Consider the following 26,805-nt stretch of genomic DNA (forward strand, 5'->3'; position numbering starts at 1 on the left):
TACCACCACGTACAAAATTTCAACCAGATCGGATGAATTTTGCTTCTCCAAAAGGCACCGGAGGTCAAATCTGGGGATCGGTTTATATGGGGCTATATATAATTATGGACTGATATGAACCAATTCCTGCATGGTTGTTGGATACCATATACTAACATCACGTACCAAATTTCAACCGAATCGGATGAAGTTTGCTCTTCCAAGGGGCTCCGGAGGTCAAATCTGGGGATCGGTTTATATGGGGGCTATATATAATTATGGACCGATTTCGACCAATTTTTGCATGGGAGTTTGAGGCCATATATTAACACCACGTACCAAATTTCAACTGAATCAGATGAATTTTGGTCTTCCAAGAGGCTCCGGAGGTCAAATCTGGTGATCGGTTTATATGGGGGCTATATATAATTATGGACAGATGTGGACCAATTTTTTCATGGTTTTTAGAGACCATATACTAACACCATGTACCAAATTTCAACCGGATCGGATGAAATTTGCTTCTCTTAGAGGCCTCGCAAGCCAAATCGGGGGATCGGTTTATATGGCGGCTATATATAATTATGGACTGATGTGGACCAATTCTTGCATGGTTGTTAAAGACCATCTACTAACACCATGTACCAAATTTCAGCCGGATCGGATGAAATTTGCTTCTCTTAGAGGCCTCGCAAGTCAAATCGGGGGATCGGTTTATATGGGGGCTATATATAATTATTGACCGATGTGGACCACTTTTTGTATGGTAGTTTGAGATCATATACTAACACCATGTACCAAATTTCAGCCGGATCGGACCGATGGACCGATGTGGCCTCGCAAGCCAAATTTGGGGGTCCGTTTATATGGGGGCTATACGTAAAAGTGGACCGATATGGCCCATTTGCAATACCATCCGACCTACATCAATAACAACTACTTGTGCCAAGTTTCAAGTCGATAGCTTGTTTCGTTCGGAAGTTAGCGTGATTTCAACAGACGGACGGACGGACGGACATGCTCAGATCGACTCAGGATTTCACCACGACCCAGAATATATATACTTTATGGGGTCTTAGAGCAATATTTCGATGTGTTACAAACGGAATGACAAAGTTAATATACCCCCCATCCTATGGTGGAGGGTATAAAAACTTCCGAAGATGTACCTATTATAGAACTTTGTGAATTGAATTTTAAGAAGTTAAGGTGGGTATTAAGATCGAGTTTAGCTGCTAAAATAATCATTTTTTTGACAATTACAATTTCTTTAATAATTCATTTTAAGGAATACAAACTTTGTGAAAATTTGCTTTTGGCTATTCCCCATCAAGTTATAATAAAATTTGCAGCAAATATGCATACTTTTATGCCTTTTTTACTGATATAGTTTTCACTTTAGCGGCAAAACTCGAACTTAGTACTCACCATTATGAACCGCTATTCAAGTATACACTTTGATCAGTTTTAATGCTTTCGTCCAATTCATTTTGATTAGTGATGTTTTTCAACTTTCAAAATATTAATATATGGAAGGAGTCTATATTAATATATGGAAGGAGTCTTATTTCAGTTGTGCGTGCTTTTGTGAATTTAATACAAACGTTTTTAATGACATCTTTACCAAATTCGAAAATTCGACACTCATCGCTCAACTTTCCTACAGAATACCCTAAATAACAATATTAATTAAAAAATAATCAATACCAACTTCAAAACAAATAAATTATATTATTTGACAATAAATTTTAGTTTCTTCGGCTCTTGAAAGTCTAATCAAAATTTTTGTATCAATTAAACTTAATACTGTTCAAAATAAAAAAGCACCAAAAGCACTAAATGAAAATGCCAGAAAGCACCAAGTTGGTGCTTTTTTTGAAAAGGCACCAAAAAGGCAATTTGGTGCTTTTTAGAAATCAAAAAGCACTAAATTTGGTGCTAAAAGCACCAAATTGGCAGCACTGCCTTTATGACTATTTGTATATTTGAGTTTTATTGCTTCATTCAGTTCTGTTGATGCATTTATGAAGCGCACACGTGGATTTAATTTTGCAAAATTGTACGTGCGGTATTGGTGTTTATTAAAGAAAATACATTTATTTAGAAACTGAGAAGTGAATGATGTGATATTAGAGAAATCAAAAACGCTTTTTATTGATAAAAACAAATAACAGATTAGGGACCTTATATTTCTGTTAATAGTTTAAAATTAGTGCGGATTTTTAATTGATTTACACACCCAGAAAAAAGTGCCTTCGAAACTAAAGGAAAAATTTTTCATCAATATAGTTTATCCATTTTATTTCCATTAAGGTAAATTTTTGTGAGAAATAATAAAATTTACTGGTTTCAGTAAAAAAAATCCTAAACTGTAAGCAGTTAGGAATAGTTCATTAACTAGAATAAGGCATGTAATTTTACTCATACTGTTTTCTTTGCTGGGTATAAGAATTTACTACTGAACAAGAAAATTTTATTCACCGATAACAAAGCATTCGTAAAAATAAACAAAAACCGAACTAAAACCAAGTTTCCTCAAAATTAGTAAAATGTCTTATAAAATGATAATTGCGACTTCCTTTATAATAGAAAGTTTTTCATACATACGAACAACACTTGGCATAGAAAAATATTTTAGTTCATTCGTACTAAGAAGTATGCAATCCTTTCAAAACTTAAGGAAACACACTTCTTAGAATATAGGAAATTTTCCTATATTTCTATTGTCTACCTGTAATCGATACCTATCATCGTAATCGATGTGCTTGCGCGTGGGTGTAATCGATATGTTTGCGCGTGGGTTGTTTTTTTAGTTGGAATCGCGTTGTTGTGGTATACGGAGAGATTTTTAAAACATAATATGGTAAAATAATATAATAAATAACAAATAAAATATATAAAATATTTGTTATTTTAAATCAGTGAGAAAAATTTTCGTTTATTGAAAATAAATCTATCAATGTTCGTGATGGTGTATAAAGAAAGAGAACACCAGCAGAATAACAACCCTTTCATTTGTCTTCATTTTTGGAATCTTCAATTATCAGGTAATATTCAGTGACGCTAACCTTTTGTAACAAAAATGGTTTATGATTTTTTATATTTGTAGGTATTGAAATTGTAAAAGGAGGACAAAATCGTTAGGCAGCAACTTATTAAAAGTGAAAAGTACAAGAAGAAGAAAAAGTGCGTTTTACAGTTGATAATATCACATGGAAATGGAAATAGTGGAATAATAAACTAATATTTCAAGGAGATTCGATGCTGTTGATTCTTAATAAATATATTCAATATATTAATAAAACATGTCTTTTATTGAAGATAAATTGCTTATATAAATAAATAAAATTGTATTTAAAAACGAAGTTAAGCAGTTCTAATTATGAAGTAAAAGTTTTACCACAAATGTGTAAGATTTGTCCAAATGAATGAAAAAATTTCAATAAAATCATTCCATATATGAATTCAAATCAGTTACATTTTTTCATTCTGTAGTATAGTGGTACATAAATATAGGAAAATGTGAACTAATATATGGAATGCATTATACCTAATTTCTACGAAAATCACATCGTTCAAACAAATAAAAATGTCTTTGGCGCTATACGAAGTTCAACTTTCTTCACAATGAGTTCATTTTAACTTAAAGAAGGGGTCACTTTTTTCTGGGTGCATAAAAAATATACAACATGAGTGGTAATAGGATAATCTATATTTATTCTACATATGGATCACAGGTTGGAGATGCAACCATTTCTTTTAATCTATATTTTTTATGTTAGGTTAGGTTAGGTTAAAGTGGCAGCCCGATTAAGATTCAGGCTCACTTAGACTATTCAGTCCATTGTGATACCACATATTTTTTATGTTACAGCAATTCCTACAGGTGAGTACTAAGTTCGAGTTTAGCCGCTAAAATTAAAAATAAATTACTAAGAAAAGTATAAAATTATACGTCTTGGATACAAATTTAAATATAACTTGATGGAGAATAGCCCAAACCAATTTTTTTATAAAGATTATTTTTTTATAATGGATTGTTAACGAAAACTTATCATGAAAATTGCGATTTTAGCCACTAAACTCGAAATTAATATCCACCTTAAATACTAAATGCTATACTGACAAGTGGAAATTATGTCTAATTTTATAATATTTTTTATTTCAAATATATTCTGAGAATAATTTCAATAACGTCCCATTAGTCCATGGATATGATTCCAATAATGTACCTACTGGATGGATTTTTCAATGTGGTAAGTTTTTCTATAAGCGGTATTTTGTCCGTTTTTAATAAAACCAAAATTTAAATTTATTAAAAATAATTATTTTTACTTGCAGGTATACAGGCCTTGTAATGGTAATTTTTTTTTTGGAATATTCTTAATGTTTAATGCTAACTAAGCTGATATCCTTATTGGCTCTAGGAAATAATCTTGAAAACCGTAAGTTAAAAATCAATATGTACGATAGAATTTGATAATATTTTGTATAACTTTGCAATTTCAGATGCTTATAAGGCAAATCCGCCCAACAAAAGTTAGCCAAAATCGATGAAATTGGACAACAATTCAATGAATATAGCAACTTATGCCACATATATCTTTCATATGGATAGAAAACATGGAAATTTAAATTAATTAGTTTAGTCCTAATAACATAGAATATTACACATTTGAAAAAGCAATTACTAACTACCGATAAGTAACTGCATCCAACGCACGAATAAAAATATTTCCTTTATTGTATATCATAAGCCATAGTTTTGTGTAATATAATAAAATTTTTTTGAAATAAAATACTGGTGGTTATAGAAAATTGACTTGTTTTGTACGAAAAATTTCTTAGTTGTATACAGGCTTGTTGTACCTTTGATTCCTCAATTTCTCTACTTTTTTGAAAATTATACTGACAAACAGTTTATTTCAAACCAATTTCTTAATACAGGTTTCCCAAAAAATTGTTCATTTTTCCGGATAGCAGGAATATTTTAAATGAGTTTAAGTATATTCTTCCCACAGCATAGTAATAATGAACTAAAATACGATGCAATACATGAACTAATTGATAAAAAAATCATGATGAAAAAAATCTTTGGCGCCAAATCATGGTAATTCTTACTATGGGTTGGTTCATTTTTCATAAAAAATAGTAAAGTTTTTTTCGGTGCCCAATTTTTTCCCAGCTGATTAAATTTTTATTGTTAACGAGACAAAAGCAAGAAAACTAAACAAGAAAAATTTATACTGTAAAATTCAGTATAAATATGCTGCAAAGCTTCTTGAATAGTTTAAACTAAGTTTTCTTTCTATTTTACCCTATTTTGTTGTCTTAAGGTGTGTTTTACTAAAAGCTTCCTTATTAAATGAAGCCCGCCAAAACGTGGGATTGGGCATTAGAGGGTTAATTCTATGCTTCATGCGTTAAAAGACACTGGTCCAGGGACGATATTATTCCTTACCAATATGGGACGAATGCTTGGGGTCATTCTCTTGGACAAACACAAATCCGTCTTCCTTACCCATTTTTTGGGCAGATTCCGCCAATCTATTCTTCAGAATATGTAAATTATGTATTTTGTTTGGGGGTAAAAGATATTTTTTACCCTCAAAAATCCCCCTAAACGTGAAAAAACCCTCTAAAGTTGTGGGGGGAGGAAACCCATAACCTGGCAACTTTGCATAGTACCTACCTTTACACAAAATCCAGGACACTCACACAACAGGTGTTCAATTGATTCCTTTTCCTCCGTATCATGACAGCTCATACAGTAGTCATTATACTTCGCGCCAACAGTTTTTGCAAAATCGCCTACCAGGCAGCGACCCGTTATAGCAGATATCAGGAGTGAAATCTGACGTTTTGAGAACACTCGCATATCTAGTGTGCGGTTTAAGTTCAAATGGGGCCATATTTGCTTGGTGTCGTTACAACCCTTGACATTCTCTCATCGAAAATTTGAAATCATAACAGGCTTCTCACGCAGTAAGAGCTTGTAGGTAGCCGGAGGCATACCAACAGATTCTAGTTCCCCTGGAATATGTAAGGTAGTTCCTAGCCTTGCTATGGCCATGGCCAATCACCCACATTAGGTGAACATTGTACTACCCAGCCATCTCGTTGAGAGATTTGCGGCAGTCGATGGCCGCTTTCGAGTTAAGGAACACAGAGTTCAAGGATTTTATTGAAGGTTGACTGTCTGAGTATATTAATGCCAACATTTGTTGGAACATTTCTTGACAATTCGCCACTTCTCTTATTACTTATATTTCAGACTGAAAAACACTACAGTGATTAGGTAATCTTTTCGCTATTCCAAGTTCCAGATCTTTAGAATATACTCCGAAACCCACTGGTCTATCCAATTTGGGGCCATCAGTGTAGAAATCTATATAACGTTCACTTATGGGAATATGAGTTTCAAACTTTTTGTCGAAAAGTGGTTTCGCCAGGGTGTAATCCACCACGTTTGGCACATCTGTCCTTATTTTGAAGACCGAACTGAGGCCGTACATTTTTTCCGAACACAGCGACATCTCGCGCAACCGTTGTTGCAGCCAGGGATCCGGAGCGGTCCATTTTTTTCGCTCCGCTCCGCTCCCGCTCCGGAGAAATAAAAACCGCTCCGCTCCTCGCTCCGCTCCGAGAAAAAAAAAATCGCTCCGCTCCGCTCCACGCTCCGCTCCTCTTCGAGAAAATTATAGTACAAACATTGAACCGATTTCGATGATTTTTTGCACATATAGTTAGTGCTATAGAAGATTACATTTCGCCAACTTTGAGTAAGATCGGTTGATATATAAGGGTTTTATGACCTAATTTGACAAAATCGGGCGATACATATATATGGGATCTATATCTAAATCTGAACCGATTTCGATGAAATTTTCAGACTTAAAGGGTGATACAGAAGATTATTTTGTGCTAAATTTGACGACGATCGGTTAGTAAAAAAAGTGCAACGTGACCCCATTTGTCGAAATCGGGCAATACATATATATGGGAGCTATATCTAAATTTGATCCGATTTCTTCCAAATTCAGTAACGTTCGTCCCTGTGCCCAAAAAAACTCCCTGTACCAAATTTCATCAAAATCGGTTAATAATTGCGACCGAAATCCTGTGAACAACAAATACATGGACAGACGGACGGACGGACGGACGCCAAGCGCTAGATCGACTCAGGAGGTTATTCTGAGTCGATCGGTATATATTTTATGGGGTCTAAAATCAATATTTCTTGTAGGCACATTTTTTGGCAGATCAAACTTATTATACCCTAACCACTATGTGGTTTAGGGTATAATGACTTTAAAACAATGTGTTGAAATATTTTATTAATTTTGAAGATTTTTTCAGAAATATTAAATCCATTTTGACTTCATTAAAACGAAATTTGCATTCATGTTAGGATACACATTTTTATGTCGAATCACTTAGCTATAAGGACAAACAGACTTCATTGAAAAGTTTAGAGACTTTTAGACAAGGAAAAACTTTTTTTCAGAGAAATACGTCATCTATTCTAAGCAAAATTCGTATTCGTATTTTAAGCATGTGAAATATTTGGCCTCCCGACAATATTCTTTGCGGTGCACCATCTACTATTTAATATGTGATAGAAACCAAATTTATGAAAATGGACCAAAATGGACCAAATTCTGTTTGGTCTGACCATCGGACCAAATTTAAAAATTAGAAATCTTTTGGACCAATTTCGGTCCGATCGGACCAAAACGGCAACGCTGATTGGAATTGAAAGTCTATACACAGAGTAGAAGTAACTACTCTCCGAAAGTTTTTTTATACCCTTCACCACTACTGTGGTACAGGGTATAATAAGTTTGTGCATTTGTATGTAACGCCAAGAAGGAGTAATCATAGACCAACCTTTTAGTATACGGATCGGCTTAGAATTAAATTCTGAGTCGATTTAGCGATGTCCGTCTGTCTGTCTGTCCGTCTGTCTGTCCGTCTGTCTGTCTGTCTGTCTGTCTGTCTGTCTGTCTGTCTGTTGATGTATTTTTGTGTGCAAAGTACAGCTCGCACTTTTAGTCCGATTGTCCTAAAATTTGGTATAGGGTCCTGTTTCAGCTCAAAGACGATCCCTATTGATTTTGGAAAAAATCGGTTCAGATTTAGATATAGCTGCCATATATATTTTTCACCGATCTGGTCATAATTGGCGTGTATATCAACCGATCTTCCTCAAATTCCGTACATCCGAATATTTTATGAGTCTCGAAAAACTTGCAAACTATCAGCAAAATCGGTTCAGATTTAGATATAGCTCCCATATATAGTTTTCGCCCGATTTACACTCATATGACCACAGAGGCCAATTTTTAACTCCGATTTAGTTGAAATTTTGCACAGGGAGTAGAATTAGCATTGTAGCCATGCGTGCCAAATTTGGTTGAAATCGGTTCAGATTTAGATATATCTCCCATATATACCTTTCGCCCGATTTACACTCATATGACCACAGAGGCCAATTTTCAACTCCGATTTAGTTGAAATTTTGCACAGGGAGTAGAATTAGCATTGTAGCTATACGTGCCAAATTTGGTTGAAATCGGTTCAGATTTGGATATATCTCCCATATATAGCTTTCGCCCGATTTACACTCATATGACCACAGAGGCCAATTTTTAACTCCGATTTAGTTGAAATTTTGTACAGGGAGTAGAATTAGCATTGTTGCTATGCGTGCCAAATTTGGTTGAAATCGGTTCAGATTTAGATATATCTCCCATATATAGCTTTCGCCCGATTTACACTCATATGCCCACAGAGGCCAATTTTTAACTCCGATTTAGTTGAAATTTTGCACAGGGAGGAGAATAAGCATTGTTGCTATGCGTGCCAAATTTGGTTGAAATCGGTTCAGATTTAGATATAGCTCCCATATATATGTTTTTCTGATTTCGACAAAAATGGTCAAAATACCAACATTTTCCTTGTAAAATCGCCACTGCTTAGTCGAAAGGTTGTAAAAATGACTCTAATTTTCCTAAACTTCTAATACATATATATCGAGCGATAAATCATAAATAAACTTTTTTGAAGTTTCCTTAAAATTGCTTCAGATTTAAACGTTTCCCATATTTTTTTTACTAACATTGTGTTCCACCTTAGTGCATTAGCCGACTTAAATTTTGAGTCTATAGATTTTGTAGAATTCTATCAAATTCTTCCAGATCGAGTGATATTTAAATTTATGTATTTGGGACAAACCTTTATATATAGCCCCCAACACATTTGACGGATGGGATATGGTATCGAAAATTTAGATCTACAAAGTGGTGCAGGGTATAATATAGTCGGCTCCGCCCGTCTTTAGACTTTCCTTACTGGTTTTTTTACTAACATTGTGTTCCACCTTAGTGCATTAGCCGACTTAAATTTTGAGTCTATAGATTTTGTAGAATTCTATCAAATTCTTCCAGATCGAGTGATATTTAAATTTATGTATTTGGGACAAACCTTTATATATAGCCCCCAACACATTTGACGGATGGGATATGGTATCGAAAATTTAGATCTACAAAGTGGTGCAGGGTATAATATAGTCGGCTCCGCCCGACTTTAGACTTTCCTTACTGGTTTTGTTTTGCAACAGACGTAGAGAAGAGGTTTTGTTATATTTGTAATGTGTGTGTGTATGTTTATGTTTGCAACAACCTCCATCGACATCAGTCCGTGGTATACCTACGAATATTCTTACTCAGATCTAGTGTTACCTAATTTCGTTTTTTCCCCTTTATTGTATAATAAATGTATATGCACACATTTTTCAACCAAAATTGAAACTATCCATAATTTTAATTAAATTTTCGAGAACTAATATCAGAAATAAGAGAATGCTAGGATATAGTACAATAGTAAAGCAAATGTGAATGAAAAAAGGCATGCCCGGTTCCAAAGATTTTGTCTACTTTAACAGTTTGGGTATTAATTCCGAGCCAAAGAAGCAGAGAATATAAGTAAGGATACTTTAAAGACGTAATTCTCTTTTAAATTTGGGGGTTATGTACTTGCTTCTAGAAAGCAAATGTTAATTTTTAATTTTTTTAGATTTTTTCGTCAGTTGTTATCAAAATCCTTTAAAAACGAGTTAACGAGTTATTTTTTTTTCCATATTAAGACTCGACTTCCAGTAGAAATTATGCTATGTTTCAAGTAAAAAGTGTCTTTAAAATAAAGTGTTGAAAAACATGTCTTATTTTTTAACGATTTTTTGCTTTGTAGGCAAGATGCAAAAAGGAAACAAATTTAAGGACAATTTTATTAATTTTAAAGAATTTTTCTTAATTATTAAAGTCACGTTGACCTTACCTCAAAAATTTTATCTTTCATGTTATGATACACATTTTTAAGTAAAATCACTTAATTATAAGGACATTACAACTTCATTCAAAAGTTTATTGCCTTTTGGACAAGAAAAAAAAAACTTTATTTTAGAGAAATGCGTCTTCCATGTTAAGCAAAATTTGCATTCTTATTCTAAGGACATGGAATCTTTGACTTCACGACAATATTTTTTTCAGTGTAGAAAACTAAAAAATTAAATATAAATAAGATCGTTTAATTGCATTTATTTGACGTTCATTACAAATATCTTTGTAGTATTTAATACGGGATGAAATTGATCGAAAGTACTGTTGTTACTTTTACAACACATACTAGATATATATTTTGACATTTGCCGTTCTTGAAAACAATTACTAAAAACACGTTGTGTTTTCCCCAATGTGCGTACGTACAAAAATACATATCGTACATTTTAAACGTTTACTCACACTACGCTATATTTGAAATTACCTACACAGTGTAATTTCAAAGTTACACATTTCATTCAAGTAATATTTTATTCGGAGCGGAGCGCTCCGCTCCGGATTTTAGAAATGCCGCTCCCGCTCCGCTCCCGCTCCGACAAAAAAAGGGCTTGCTCCGCTCCGCTCCACGCTCCGCTCCGGATCCCTGGTTGCAGCTGACTGTTTGGCGAAAATGTCTAAAGGCAATAGATGCAGCATGACATTAAGGGAATCTGTTACTGAATGCGCCTGAGATACACAAGCACAACAACACCTTATCGCATTATACATCTAACCACTGCTGTGTATAGCCAATGCACAATTTTCGGTTTTAGTCCCCACTTTTTTTCCTATTGCCTTTTTGCACAAGTACAAAGCTACCGTAGTTTTTTCGCCTTTTCTTCAATATTAAGCTTAAAGTTCAGCTTCCTGTACACTCACCATAATGAATTTCAATACCCCCTAAGAATATGGACTTAATCGTGGGAATTTTGCGATCTTTGCAGTTCTGTCTTTGCAAGATTTACCCCAAGAACCCCATATATATTCGGATACTGCACTCAAACCAGGGATCCGGAGCGGAGCGGAGCAAGCCCTTTTTTGCCGGAGCGGGAGCGGTATTTTTAAAATCCGGAGCGGAGCGGTTTCCAAATGAAAAACCGCTCCGCTCCGAATAAAATATTACTTGAATGAAATGTGTAACTTTGAAATTACACTGTGTAGGTAATTTCAAATTTAGCTAGTACTTAGCGTAGTGTGAGTAAACGTTTAAAATGTACGATATGTATTTTTGTACGTACGTACATTGGGGAAAACACAACGTGTTTTTTTAGTAATTGTTTAAAAAAACGGCAAATGTCAAAATATATCTCTAGTATGTGTTGTAAAAGTAACAACAGTACTTTCGATCAATTTCATCCCGTATTACTACAAAGATGTTTGTAATGAACGTCAAATAAATGCAATTAAACTATCTTATTTATATTTAATTTTTTAGTTTTCTACACTGAAAAAAATATTGTCGTGAAGTCAAAGATTCCATGTCCTTTTCCTTTTTACTTGAAACATAGCATAATTTCTACTGGAAGTCGAGTCTTAATATGGAAAAAAAATAACTCGTTAACTCCTTTTTAAAGGATTTTGATAACAACTGACGAAAAAAATCTAAAAAAATTAAAAATTAACATTTGCTTCCTAGAAGCAAGTACATAACCCCCAAATTTAAAAGAGAATTACGTCTTTAAAGTATCCTTACTTGTATTCTCCGCTTCTTTGGCTCGGAATTAATACCCAAACTGTTAAAGTAAAGACAAAATCTTTGGAACCGGGCATGCTTTTTTTCATTCACATTTGCTTTACTATTGTACTGTACCTAGCATTCTCTTATTTCTGATATTAGTTCTCGAAAATTTAATTAAAATTATGGATAGTTTCAATTTTGGTTGAAAAATGTGCGCATATACATTTAAAGGGTGATTTGTTAAGAGCTTGATAACTTAAAAAAAAAAAAAAAACGCATAAAATTTGCAAAATCTCATCGGTTCTTTATTTGAAACGTTAGATTGGTCCATGACATTTACTTTTTGAAGATAATTTCATTTAAATGTTGACCGCGGCTGCGTCTTAGGTGGTCCATTCGGAAAGTCCAATTTTGGGCAACTTTTTCGATCATTTCGGCCGGAATAGCCCGAATTTCTTCGGAAATGTTGTCTTCCAAAGCTGGAATAGTTGCTGGCTTATTTCTGTAGACTTTAGACTTGACGTAGCCCCACAAAAAATAGTCTAAAGGCGTCAAATCGCATGATCTTGGTGGCCAACTTACCGGTCCATTTCTTGAGATGAATTGTTCTCCGAAGTTTTCCCTCAAAATGGCCATAGAATCGCGAGCTGTGTGGCATGTAGCGCCATCTTGTTGAAACCACATGTCAACCAAGTTCAGTTCTTCCATTTTTGGCAACAAAAAGTTTGTTAGCATCGAACGATAGCGATCGCCATTCACCGTAACGTTGCGTCCAACAGCATCTTTGAAAAAATACGGTCCAATGATTCCACCAGCGTACAAACCACACCAAACAGTGCATTTTTCGGGATGCATGGGCAGTTCTTGAACGGCTTCTGGTTGCTCTTCACTCCAAATGCGGCAATTTTGCTTATTTACGTAGCCATTCAACCAGAAATGAGCCTCATCGCTGAACAAAATTTGTCGATAAAAAAGCGGATTTTCTGCCACTGATTTTGGTAATAAAATTCAATGATTTGCAAGCGTTGCTCGTTAGTAAGTCTATTCATGATGAAATGTCAAAGCATACTGAGCATCTTTCTCTTTGACACCATGTCTGAAATCCCACGTGATCTGTCAAATACTAATGCATGAAAATCCTAACCTCAAAAGAATCACCCTTTATTATACAATAAAGGGGAAAAAAGCGAAATTAGGTAACACAAGATCTGAGTAAGAATATTCGTAGGTATACCACGGACTGATATCGATGGAGGTTGTTGCAAACATAAACATACACACACACACACATTACAAATATAACAAAACCTCTTCTCTACGTCTGTTGCAAAACAAAAAAAAAACTTTCGGAGAGTAGTTACTTATACTCTGTGTATAGACTTTCAATTCCAATCAGCGTTGCCGTTTTGGTCCGATCGGACCAAAATTGGTCCAAAAGATTTCTAATTTTTAAATTTAGTCCGATGGTCAGACCAAATAGAATTTGATCCATTTTGGTCCATTTTCATAAATTTGGTTTCTATCACATATTAAATAGTAGATGGTGCACCGCAAAGAATATTGTCGGGAGGCCAAATATTTCACATGCTTAAAATACGAATACGAATTTTGCTTAGAATAGAAGACGTATTTCTCTGAAATAAAGTTTTTTCCTTGTCTAAAAGTCTCTAAACTTTTCAATGAAGTCTGTTTGTCCTTATAGCTAAGTGATTCGAAATAAAAATGTGTATCCTAACATGAATGCAAATTTCGTTTTAATGAAGTCAAAATGGATTTAATATTTCTGAAAAAATCTTCAAAATGAATAAAATATTTCAACACATTGTTTTAAAGTCATTATACCCTAAACCACATAGTGGTTAGGGTATAATAAGTTTGATCTGTCAAAAAATGTGCCTACAAGAAATATTGATTTTAGACCCCATAAAATATATACCGATCGACTCAGAATCACCTCCTGAGTCGATCTAGCGCTTGGCGTCCGTCCGTCCATCCGTCCGTCTGTCCATGTATTTGTTGTTCACAGGATTTCGGTCGCAATTATTAACCGATTTTGATGAAATTTGGTACAGGGAGTTTTTTTTGGGCACAAGGACGAACGTTATTGAATTTGGAAGAAATCGGATCAAATTTAGATATAGCTCTCATATATGTATTGCCCGATTTCGACAAATGGGGTCACGTTGCACTTTTTTTACTAACCGATCGTCGTCAAATTTAGCACAAAATAATCTTCTGTATCACCCTTTAAGTCTGAAAATTTCATCGAAATCGGTTCAGATTTAGATATAGGTCCCATATATATGTATCGCCCGATTTTGTCAAATTAGGTCATAAAACCCTTATTTATCAACCGATCTTACTCAAAGTTGGCGAAATGTAATCTTCTATAGCACTAACTATATGTGCAAAAAATCATCGAAATCGGTTCAGATTTAGCTATAGCTCCCATATATGTACCGCCCGATTTTTCTAAATAAAATAAAACTCAATTGAACAAATAATACAATGTTTGTACTATAATTTTCTCGAAGAGGAGCGGAGCGGAGCGTGGAGCGGAGCGTGGAGCGGAGCGATTTTTTTTTTCTCGGAGCGGAGCGAGGAGCGGAGCGGTTTTTTTTCTCCGGAGCGGGAGCGGAGCGGAGCGAAAAAAATGGACCGCTCCGGATCCCTGACTCAAACAATAATTCTTTCCTTTCTAACGAAATTTTAAACAAACAAATATCGTTGCCAGTTGTTTTTCGTTCTATGGAAGATTCTTTGGAAGAAAAGTATAATATACAGTTTTTGTGATAATCGTTGTTTCTTTTACAGGATGTAAAAACAATTTCATAAGGACTAACTCAAAAATATTCTGGCGAACTGATCTTCCCTCACATCTTTCTCACTTCCACGAGGTTTTTTCGTTCTTAGCACCTTTTTCGTAATACAAACAATGTAGGAGAAATTATTCGATTTTAAATTTTTTTTTTTAATTTTTCCTTTCGCCTGGACGGAGAATCGAACCCTACATCTATCCACTGGGCTACGTAGCTGTTATTGTCATCAGCAGACAATTATCGCTATATCTATCAAGTCGCAAGAAACGCAAACAATCAATCAGTTATATTATAAAGTATAGTTTTCGGCGCCCACGAGCAGATGTAAAGAACATTTATTTGATAGAAACATACCTTTAGTTGGCCACTGTGGAGTAATGGTTAGCATGCCCACCTTGCATGCAAAGGGTCGTAAACCCTGCTTCGATCGAACACAAAAAAGTTTGTTTTACATATATTCCAAAGATATTCGGAAGATTCCGGAAAGATAAATCTTTGTACAAACATTTCTCTTTTCCTTTGCCAATTTCAAATCATCGATTTGAGTGCAGTTTGACTGGGTTTATTTTGAGCGTGCTTCCTCTTACTTCATTCGTTTTGTTGTTCTTTCATCGTCTATCATCAGCTCGCTGTGTATATGAAAAAACTTGGATGGGCAGTTATTGATCATATTACTAGATAAGCACATTATCTTTTACGCAATAAAGCAAAGTCAATTGAATTGAAATTAAATTGCCAAAAGTGAGGGAGCCACCGTGGTGCAATGGTTAGCATGCCCGCCTTGCATACACAAGGTCGTGGGATCGATTCCTGCTACGACCGAACACCAAAAAGTTTTTCAGCGGTGGATTATCCCACCTCAGTAATGCTGGTGACATTTCTGAGGGTTTCAAAGCTTCTCTAAGTGGTTTCACTGCAATGTGGAACGCCGTTCGGACTCGGCTATAAAAAGGAGGTCCCTTATCATTGAGCTTAACATGGAATCGGGCAGCACTCAGTGATAAGAGAGAAGTTCACCAATGTGGTATCACAATGGACTGAATAGTCTAAGTGAGCCTGATACATCGGGCTGCCACATAACCTAACCTAACCTAACCTTGCCAAAAGTGAATTTTATTTAATTTGGATTTTAGACTCGCACGTTACAAGTTGGAAAAAGCTCCTGCTTCACTATAAATTTTCGAAGAAATTCAAAAATCTTTAACAAAAGAAACACGTTTTCTCATTTGTGAGCCAGAACAATTAACTTTTTGTGTGTCGTGAAGTAAGTGTATAGTGTGGTGTACACTGTGGTGAGACTCAGAACAGGCATGAATATTTTTTTGCTCAAAATGCTTCCAAGTATATAATATGTTCACATAAAACAGGCTTGCGAGATGGGTATCTAGCATTTTCTTTTGAGTAACTTAATAATGTCAATTCCCTTAATCTTCCTGTCCAATAAGCTTGAATAAATATTGTAATTTCTAAAAAAAAAAATTAATTAAAAAATGCAGATTTTCATTGACTATGAATGTATACATAATATTAATGAAATTTCTAATAATATAAATAAAGAATACATATTTTTTGCATTGAAAAATATGTAGTTTGCATAATATACACCAAAAATAGCATACATTATATGTATCTTATCTGTCTTCTTTTGGTTTGTTTTCCCAATTCTTAATGCATGCATAATTTATCAAAATGTATGACCCCTTTCATTAAAAACAGCATTAAAGTCCTGCGAGTAAAGAACATAATTGTATGATATTTTATTACTTATAATCATGAGCACCTAGGCTTCTAATTACACGCAAAGAAAAAAACTTTTGGAAAACGTGTACCGAAAACGTTTTTCTGTTGTTAGAGATTTTTGAATTGCTTCGAAAATTGTACACTTTTATAGCCAAAAAAATTCGTTTGTTACAAAATTTTTATTTTTTCAATAAAAAAGTTATTTTTGAACCAACAACACAGTCCATTTCGTTTATATCAAACACTGTTCTTTTCTGACTTTAGGTCTTTAATAAGACACATTTTACAGTTCATAGTAAAAAATTATTATAGTAGAATGTAATGTTGAACATTTTTTCGGAATCTTCCGACCATATCTGTAAAAAAAACTTTGGTCGAAGCAGAGATCGAACCCACGACCCTTGGCATGCACGTCGGACGTAGCAACCACTGCTCCACGGTGCCCAACTAAATGTATTTTTCTGTTAAATAAAGCTTGTTTAATCGGCTCGTGGGCGCCGCAAGCTATGCTATATAAATATAACTTATATGGGTAATTGTCTATTGATGACAATAACGGCTACATAGCTCAGTGGATAGTGTGTTGGCTTACAAATTGAGTGGTCCGCGGTTCGATTCTCCGTCCAGGCGAAAGGTAAAAAAAATTTAAAATTTATAAAATCGTACAATTTCTTCTACATTGTTTGTATTACAGAAAAAGGTGCTAAGAACTAAAAAACCTCGTGGAAGTGAGAAAGATGTGAGGGAAAATGCAATTAGCCCGTTTGAGTTAGTCTTTATGAAATTGTTTTTACATCCTGAAAAAGAATAAACGTTTATCACAAAAAGTATATACTTTTCTTCCAAATACACTTCCTTTCAGCGAAAAGCAAATGAGAAATGAACTTTGTTTGTCTAAAATTTCGTTTGGGAGGAAAGAATTATTTTTTTTTGCGTGTATGTTGTGGCTCTCTCATGCTAAGAGAAAACCAGTATTTTTGGATATATTATGCAAAGTTTCATTAATTTTATGAAAGAGTCCATGCACATTATTAAAAATAATAACAAGTATTTACGATAAAATATATTACGTAAACGTACATCTATTTTATGGAAGAATCCATAAATTTGTAATAATATACAAATTTATGTACAATTTCATATTTTATTTTTTTGTGTGTAAGCTTCCTGCAAAATATGCTTGGAACATAATGGTCAGTTATCGATATTTTAAATATAGCAAATCTAGCAGGATTGAAATCAGAAATGGATATATTTCTACATAATAGCAAATTTTACAAATTTTCTAGCAATGCGACATCAAAATACCTACATTGTCATCATTGTTAGACATCAATGCAACATACACATGCTTAAAATAAGTTCATAGGCCGTAGACAAACTTATGTATGTAAAATTCATTGCTTCCGATGTGGTGCAACCACAGGGTTATCCGAAAACCACATTTTCATTCTTTTTTTGGCTACTCTTTTTGGTTATAATACAAGTATTAACTAATACTATTAGGTATTTGTTTTACAGAATCACACCCTTAACCAAACTGCCATTTGGAAAATGAAAGTAAACAATGAAACCATGACAACTTGTTACTTTACTTTCCAAACATTCCTTCTGAATATTGACAAGTTTTCAGGGAAAATTATGAAAGCAATCGTAGTCGTTGTTGCAGCAATTTAAAGTAAGAAGTAATCATGTTCTGGGGACTTAGCGAAGCGATTGATTTATTTGGTGAATATCTTGCAATTTCGAAGGAGCAAAATGATATCGATGAAGCAAGTGCCACTACTTGCGAGTTGAAACGAGACAAGGAAGTGAATATCTTACTTTTTGGCTCAAACGATCCACGCCATTTAATTGCAACAATGGCCAAGATTTATAGCCATAGAGCCAAAGGAAAAAATCCAGTTATAAATTTTTTTGTGATAGATGGGTGTATCGAGATTGTGGCTCGGAATATGGCTCTGCTTGCCATCGCATTGGAGAACTCTAATGCAATCAACATTCGAAACAAAACTCATTTATTTATGGATGTCTACGGAAATGCTTTAATACGCAAAGCTTCGCAACAGTATATTGCCTCTAAAACTAAATCGTTGATCAAAATGATTACCGATAGTGAGTACACGGCAAAAATAGCGCCGTTCTTAAACATTGAGGGTTTGAAGTACCGTGAGCGAGATGGATTGGAAAATACTTTTAATTTCTGGCTACCAAAAGAAGAAAATATCTACAATATAAAACAGTACTGGAGTGATAGAGTTAGAAGACATTTAGCAACACGATATGACTATCGCGAAGGACAATTCGATTGGGATCTTAATATGGTGTTGAAGGAGAGAGGAGGATCTCAGATATGCTCACAGGTAAGATTTTTTGGTAATCGCCGTGTTTGTATCTTATAATTTTTAATATTTTGTACACGGAAAGTAAACTTATTTTCTGATATAGGAAGCAAAGTTACTATTTGACGCAAAGTTACTATTTGACGCTTCTCCACTACTGTGGAGAAGAGAGAAAAACGTGATAGTCAAAATCATATTTGAAGAGCAAAATAATATAAAAGGAGCTATTTTTATGGTGATCATGTAACATTTTCACCTGCAACTATATTGGCTCAGTGAACATACACAAAAAAAATTGATTTCAATCATTTTTTTTTTAAATGAAACGTCTTCAATCACGAAAATGATAGTATCAATCACCCATTTTGATTGAAAACCAAAACGATTTTCAATTAAAAATTTAATTGTCTTTTGTCACGGAATCAATTAATTGTGTGATTGAATCAATTAAAACAGTGATTAGCTTTTGACATAAAATTCAATCAATGTTTTAAGTGAATCAATTAAAATTTAAATTAATTTCGCCACAAAAATCAATCAACATTTGATTGATTCAATTAAATAATTAATTGAAATTGGCAATAAATTTCAATCAAAAACCTTATATATATATATATATTGCGCTCCCAAAATATTATTTAGTTTTATTTGAAATAAAAGAAAATATGCGTTTCTTATGAAACATATTCAATACTTTATTTAAGCTAACTTAGTTTTTCTGAAAGTAAAAAGAATAATTAGATCTTTTTTTGTTCAATAAAAAATTAATTTGGTAAACATTACCTGCGTTCTTAGTTCCTTAGTTTTAACCTTCATTTGCCTTTATAGTCTTTTGGTATAAAAGGGTATAATTTAATTTTAGTAGCAATTCCTTTCCAAAATTCCCACACATTGAAGTCGTCTATTAAAATCTGAACCAATCAGAGACAACAAGTATATGCGGCCGTAAGTTCGGCCAGGCACCATGGATTGCGTAGAAACTTCTACTGAAGACTGTCATCCACAATCGAATTACTTGGTTTGCGGTAACACTTGCCGATGGCAAGGTATCTTAAAACTTCCTAACACCGTCTTCTAAATTGCAAGGTAGTCCATACGTGGTATATATTAAACTAAAAAAGGCCGATTAAATACGTATATAATTAAGTTTGACAAAATTTTCTATAGAAAAAAAATTTTGACAAAAGTTTCTATAGAAATAAAATTTTGACAACATTTTCTATAGAAGTAAAATTTGGACAACATTTTCAATAGAATTAAACTTTAGACAACTTTCTCTATAGAAATAAAATTTTGACAAAATTTTCTATAGAAATAAAATTTTACAAAATTTTCTTTAGGAATACAATTTTGACAAAATTTTCTATAGAAATAAAATGTTGGTAGATTATTTTTGGCTCGAGTGGCAACCATGATTATGAACCGATATGGACCAATTTTTGTGTGATTGGGGATCGGCTATATATAACTATAGATCGATATGGATCAATTTTGGCATGGTTATTAGCGGCCATATACTAACACCACGTTCCAAATTGCAAGCGGATTGGATGAATTTTGCTCCTCCAAGGGGCTCCGGAGATCAAATCTGGGGAAAGGTTTATGTTATATGGGGGCTATATATAATTATGGACCGATATGGACCAATTTTTGCATGGCTTTAGACACTATATACTAACACCACGTACCAAATTTCCAAATTGCAACCGAATCGGATGAATTTTGCTCCTCCAAGAGGCTCCTGAGGTCAAATTTGGGGATCGGTTTGTATGGGGGCTATATATAATTATGGACCGATATGTAGCAATTTTTGCATGGTTAAAGAACATATACCAACACCATGTACCAAATTTCAACCGAATCGGATAAATTTTGCTCCTCTAAGAGGCTCCGGAGGTCAATTCTAGGGATCGGTTTATATTGGGGCTATATATAATTATGGACCGATATATACCAATTTTTGCATGGTTGTTAGAGACGATATACTAATACCATGAACCAAATTTCAGCCGGATCGGATGAAATTTGCTTCTCTTAGAGGATCCGCAAACCAAATCTGTACACGCAGAGAAGAAACATGATTGTCACAATCATATTCGAAGAGCAAAATAATATGATAGGAGCTATTTTTGCGGCGACCATGTAACATTTTAACCTGCAACCATGTTGGCTCAGTGAACATGGTTCTAAGAAAAATATAATTGTCCTCATCTAAAATGTTATTATATTAAAAAAAAAGAATTTTGTTTGAATGAAAAGACAATGGTCACGATTTAAAATGTTCATTAAAAATGTTTTTCTCCTAGTTAAAAGAACATGGTCACAACCTAAAATATTTTGATCTTTATGAAAAAACTTTTTTCATCGTCGAAAAAAAAAGAAAATAAAACACAAAATAAACTTTATTTGTTTGTTTTTATTTATTTATAAACTAATTCATTGTTTATTTGTATTTATAATGCCGTTCAAGCAAACATTATATATTTTTACACACTCTATTTTATTTCAATTTCAACAATAAGTAATTATTCCATATTTAAATCGTGCCCATCATGTAACTGCAAATAAAAATAAATGATCCATATAGCAAAATGCAGAACAAAAAACAGGTACATTTTTTTCAATTACACTTTCCTTTTTGTGTTCACATAAAACCACGTGCCACTTCTGAATAAATAAATTAACGCAAAACATAGTAAATCCGTATTCTCCGTCCATTCCAAGAAACAATCAACACACGACTGACGCGCAAAATGAAAATCGTGTGTACCTGCTCAATGTTTTTATAAAATTCTTTTCGCTGCAAAAAAGTTAAAAAATTAAATGGTCACAAAAAAAATGTAAATGGTCTTTATGGCCATGTAATGGTTATAGACATGTCTATACTTAACCTATAAAAATACTTTTTTCCCTGTAAAAAAGTAAAAAAATTGAATGGTCAGGCACATGATTTTCCCGACCATTTAATGGTCTCAAATTCTATAATTTAAATGATAGAACATGTTTGCGGTAATTGAGAACCATTCAAATGCTTATTGCCAACATATATCTTTCTCCGCTCGAAAACTATTTTTACAATGACAAAATACATGGTTTTCGCGGCAATTACATGCTCTAGATAAGCATTAAATGGATGCGGCAACCATGTCCAAACATGGTTTTTCTGTGCGTGTATGAAATTTGGTTGTTGTTAGAGAAGATATACAGCAATCCCTCGATTTACGTCATGATTGGTTCCGGAATTTGACGACGTTAATCGAAACGACGTAAACCGAATTAAAAGTTGCTCATACTTACTCCTAAGTCCATTTAATTATGTATGTATGTGCGTGTACATAATATAAAACTTCAAAAATCAAGATAATTCAGTCCTTTATTCATAAAAAAATAAATGAATACATAAAAAACATCGCCACTTCGACAATTGTGTTATATATGCAATATCAATCATAATTTGTCGAATTTTCGGTAAGAATTTCAGAAATAAACGTTGGTACTTATTTTACTTATGGAAGGAGTTTCTGATAAAGTTGGCAAAAAAATCGACGACGTAAATCGAATGGCGACGTAAATCGAAGTTGGATAGAACAAAAAATGTGACGACGTAAATCGAAAAAACGTAAACCGAGTCGACGTAATTCGAGGGATTACTGTACTAATACCATGTACAAAATTTCAGCCGGATCGGATGAAATTTGCTTCTCTTAGAGGATCCGCAAACCAAATCTGGGGATCGGTTTATATGGGGGCTATATATAATTGTGGACCGATATGGACGTTAGAGACGATATGGTTGTTAGAGACGATATACTAATACCATGTACCAAATTTCAGCCGGATCGGATGAAATTTGCTTCTCTTAGAGGATCCGCAAACCAAATCTGGGGATCGGTTTATATGGGGGCTATATATAATTGTGGACCGATATGGACCAATTTTTGCGTTGTTGTTAGAGACCATATACTTACACCATGTACAAATAAAACATGTATTTTATAGAAGAAAAAATTGCTTATACAAATAAATAAATTGTATTTAAAAACGAAGGTAAGCAGTTCTAATTTTGAAGTAAAAGGTTTACCACAAATATGTAAGATTTGTCCAAACGAATGAAAAAAGTTCAATAAAATCAATCCATATATGAATTCAATTCAGTTAAATTTTTTCATTCTGTAGTATAGTGGTACATAAATATAGGAAAATGTTAACTAATATATGGAATGCATTTTACCTAATTTCTACGAAAATCACATCGTTCAAACAAATAAAAATGTCTTTGGCGCTATACGAAGTTCCAATTTCCATGTAATGTTACCAACTGTAAAACGTAATGGTTTTCTATTTCTTGTTCCTTTCACGTTTAATAAGATGCTGCGTAACGATTTTGTCCTCCTTTTACAATTTCAATACCTACGAATATAAAAAATCATAAACCAATTTTTTCACAAAAGGTTAGCGTCACTGTATGAATGTTACCTGATAATTGAAGATTCCAAAATGAAGACGAATGATGGGGTTGTTATTCTGTTTGTGTTTTCTTTCTTATTATTTATGTTTAATAATTGTGAAAAAAAACGAAAAATGTCTCACTAATTTAAAATAACAAATATTTTATATATCTTATTTGTTATTTATTATATTATTTTTTAACAATCTCTCCTTATACCATAACAACGCGATTCCAACTAAAAAAAAACAACCCACGCGCAAACATATCGATTACATCGATGACAGGTATCGATTACAGGTAGATAAAAGAAATATAGGAAAGTTTCCTATATTCTAACAAGTGTGTTTCCTTAAGTTTTGAAAGGATTGAATACTTCTTAGTTCGAATGTATGTATGATAAGCTTTCTATAATAAAGGAAGTCAGAATTATCATTTTATAAGAAATTTTACTAAATTTGAGGAAACTTGGTTGTAGTTCGGTTTTTGTTTATTTTTACGAATGCTTTGTTATCAGTGAATAAAATTGTCTTGTTCAGTAATAAATTCTTATACCCAGCGAAGAAAACAGTATTTGTAAAATTCCATGCCTTATTCTAGTTAATGAACTATTCCTAACTGTCTATTCAATTTAGGATTTTTTTACTGAAACAAGTAAATTTTATTATTTCACATAAAAATTTAACTCAATGGAAATAAAATGGCTAGACTAAATTGATAAAAATTTTTTCCTTTAGTTTCGAAGGCACTTTTTTCTGGGTGTAGGAGTAAAAAAATTAAAAGATTAATACGATAACCCACCTTTTGATTGCAAAAATATTCTGAAACTAGATGATTTTTTATTAAAATGATGGATTGCGCAATTTGACGAAATAAAATTGATCACTAAAGGAAATGAATAAAAAATATGTTATTTTAGTCCGTTTAATATAAATAGGCTTCAATGAAAAACTGTATTCACATTTCACAATTGCTTACCTTCAATAAATGTAAGTTGTGCTCCTTTCTTCCTTCCTTTACCACATGACCATTTATTGTTACACACATTATTTTTTTCGACCCTTTTGTTTGACTTGTTATTGAATATATTTATGCACACATTTCGAAATACGCATTCTCTTGTTCTCTTTTCGAACAGAGAGAATGTCGCCAATCATATCTTTCAATTTACGCGAAAAACAAAAACCCAACCGTTCGTTACGAGTTACTTCCACAGACTGATCTCACCATCACGCAGGGCTGCCAATTTTGCCGATTTATAGACATTTTTATGATTTTTGACTCAAAAAATAGCAAATGTCGATTTTCCGATTTTTGCCTCGAAAATGGCGATATTAGCTCCATTAAAATTGCAAGTTATTAAATAGGGATATTAAGGCCTTGTGCCCTGAACAAAGGGCACAAGGCCTTAATATTGCGAACGGAATCCTGCGATTAACAATTTCGTGGACAGACAGGCGGATAGACGGACAAAGGGATAGATCGACTCAGGAGATGATTCTAAGTCGTTTAGTATATATTTTATGGGGACTAAAAGCAATATTTCTAGTAGGCACATTTTTTGCAGATCAAAGTTATTGTACCCTAACAACCAGAGGTGTGTACGTGACACGAAATTGTCGTGACTCACGAGTCGCGTGATGTGGCAACGGCGTGAGTGTGACTAACCAACCAAATGTCGTGCGTGAGAGTGAGTCACGAAAATAATATCTTCGTGAGTGTGCGTGAGTAACGAATTTCAAAAAAACATGTTCACGAAAATAATCCCGCTTACGAACATAAAATGCTTACGAGTTGAATTCATTTATAATTTTAGTGACGTCCTAGGTGTTAAGAGTTCTATAACGCTCTCGATTGTAATCATACTTATGTTTTCAGTCAGGTTCTATAGGTAAATTACTCATAAGATTATTCGTGAGTCACGAGGTTTGTCGTCACGACATTTTTCGTAAGTCACGATATTATTCGTGAGTCACGACATCTAAAAAATGTTCGTGCGTGAGTAAAAATTTCATTTTAGTGAGCGTGAGTCCTTCCAAAAAATATCGTGCGTGAATAAGATTTCTCCGTCGTGAGTGTGCGTGAGCGTGAGTACAATATTACTTACGTGCACACCTCTGCTAACAACTATGTGGTTTAGAATACATTTATTGTTTTTATACCCTCCACCATAGGATGGGGGTATATTAACTTTGTCATTTCGTTTGTAACACATCGAAATATTGCTGTAAGACCCCATAAAGTATATATATTCTTGGTCGTGGTGAAATTCTGAGTCGATCTGAGCATGTCCGTCCGTCTGTTGAAATCAACTTCGCCAACTTCCGAACGAAACAAGCTATTGACTTGAAACTTGGCACAATTAGTTGTTATCGGTGTAGGTCGGATGGTATTGCAAATGGGCCATATCGGTCCACTTTTACGTGTAGCCCCCATATAAACGGACCCCCAAATTTGGCTTGCGATTGCTCTAAGAGAAGCAAATTTCATCCGATCCGGCTGAAATTTGGTACATGGTGTTAGTATATCTCTAACAACCATGCAAAAATATGTCCGTTAACAACCATAACTAACTAGGTCCATATCGGTCTATAGTTATATATAGCCCTCAGATAAATCGATCCCCAATCACACAAAAATTGGTCCATATCAAGTTCATAATTGTATATAGCCCCCATATAAGGGATCCCCATATTTCAATTCTGGCTCCCTACGTACCGTGCAATAGTCCATATCGATTCGTAATTATTTGTAGACTTACCTACACATACCTTTTTTGTCTAATATATACCACGTATGGACTAACAGTCTTGGATGACAGTCTTTCGTAGAAGTTTCTACGCTATCCATGGTGGAGGGTATATAATATTCGGCCTGGCCGAACTTACGGCCATATATACTTGTTTTTTTTTTTTAATGCCTATATAGACCAATGCCAGGATTTTCCCAAACTTCTGGAATTAATTTTTTTTTTAAATTTTGTGTTTTTAAAAATATGTACATATTCTGTAGATGGTTATTATCTACCCATATTTTGATGTGGTCTCTATATAGTCTTGTGTCGTATTTAAAATGTAGAGCTTTTACATCCCTAAAATGCTGAGGTTTGTCGTCGAGTCGTATCAAAATTTAAAATTAGACAAATAGAATACTTATATCGGTCTGAGATGAGATTTAGGTACACCACCTGGAGTCGACCCGGAGTCGGAGTCGAGGCTTATAAGAAATGCTGGAGTCGGAGCCAGAATCAAGCAAAATTAACTCGACTCCACAGCCCTGATACAAACATGTACTAATTATAATAGAGTTGTAGTACAGTACAAAAATAGACATACAGACAAAACTATAAATTCATACAAACATATCTCTTTTCCTATGCCATTGTCAAATCATCGATTTGAGTGCAGTTTATTTTGAGCGT

The 26,805-nt window shown here is 33.9% G+C and overlaps 1 protein-coding gene across 1 annotated transcript in view; it reads left to right on the forward strand.

Annotated features, from left to right (window-relative positions):
* Positions 1-18,211: 18,211 nt before the first annotated feature.
* Positions 18,212-26,805, forward strand: part of Dnaaf3 (Dynein axonemal assembly factor 3) — a 62,716-nt gene continuing 54,122 nt past the window's right edge. The window contains exon 1 of the mRNA XM_075312849.1: positions 18,212-18,958. Within this exon, the coding sequence (XP_075168964.1) occupies positions 18,287-18,958 (672 nt within the window). The 5' untranslated portion in view covers positions 18,212-18,286. The remainder of the gene's footprint in view (positions 18,959-26,805) is intronic.

This window comes from Haematobia irritans, chromosome 5 (assembly GCF_050003625.1).
Source record: "Haematobia irritans isolate KBUSLIRL chromosome 5, ASM5000362v1, whole genome shotgun sequence".
Classification (NCBI taxonomy): Eukaryota; Metazoa; Arthropoda; class Insecta; order Diptera; family Muscidae; genus Haematobia; species Haematobia irritans.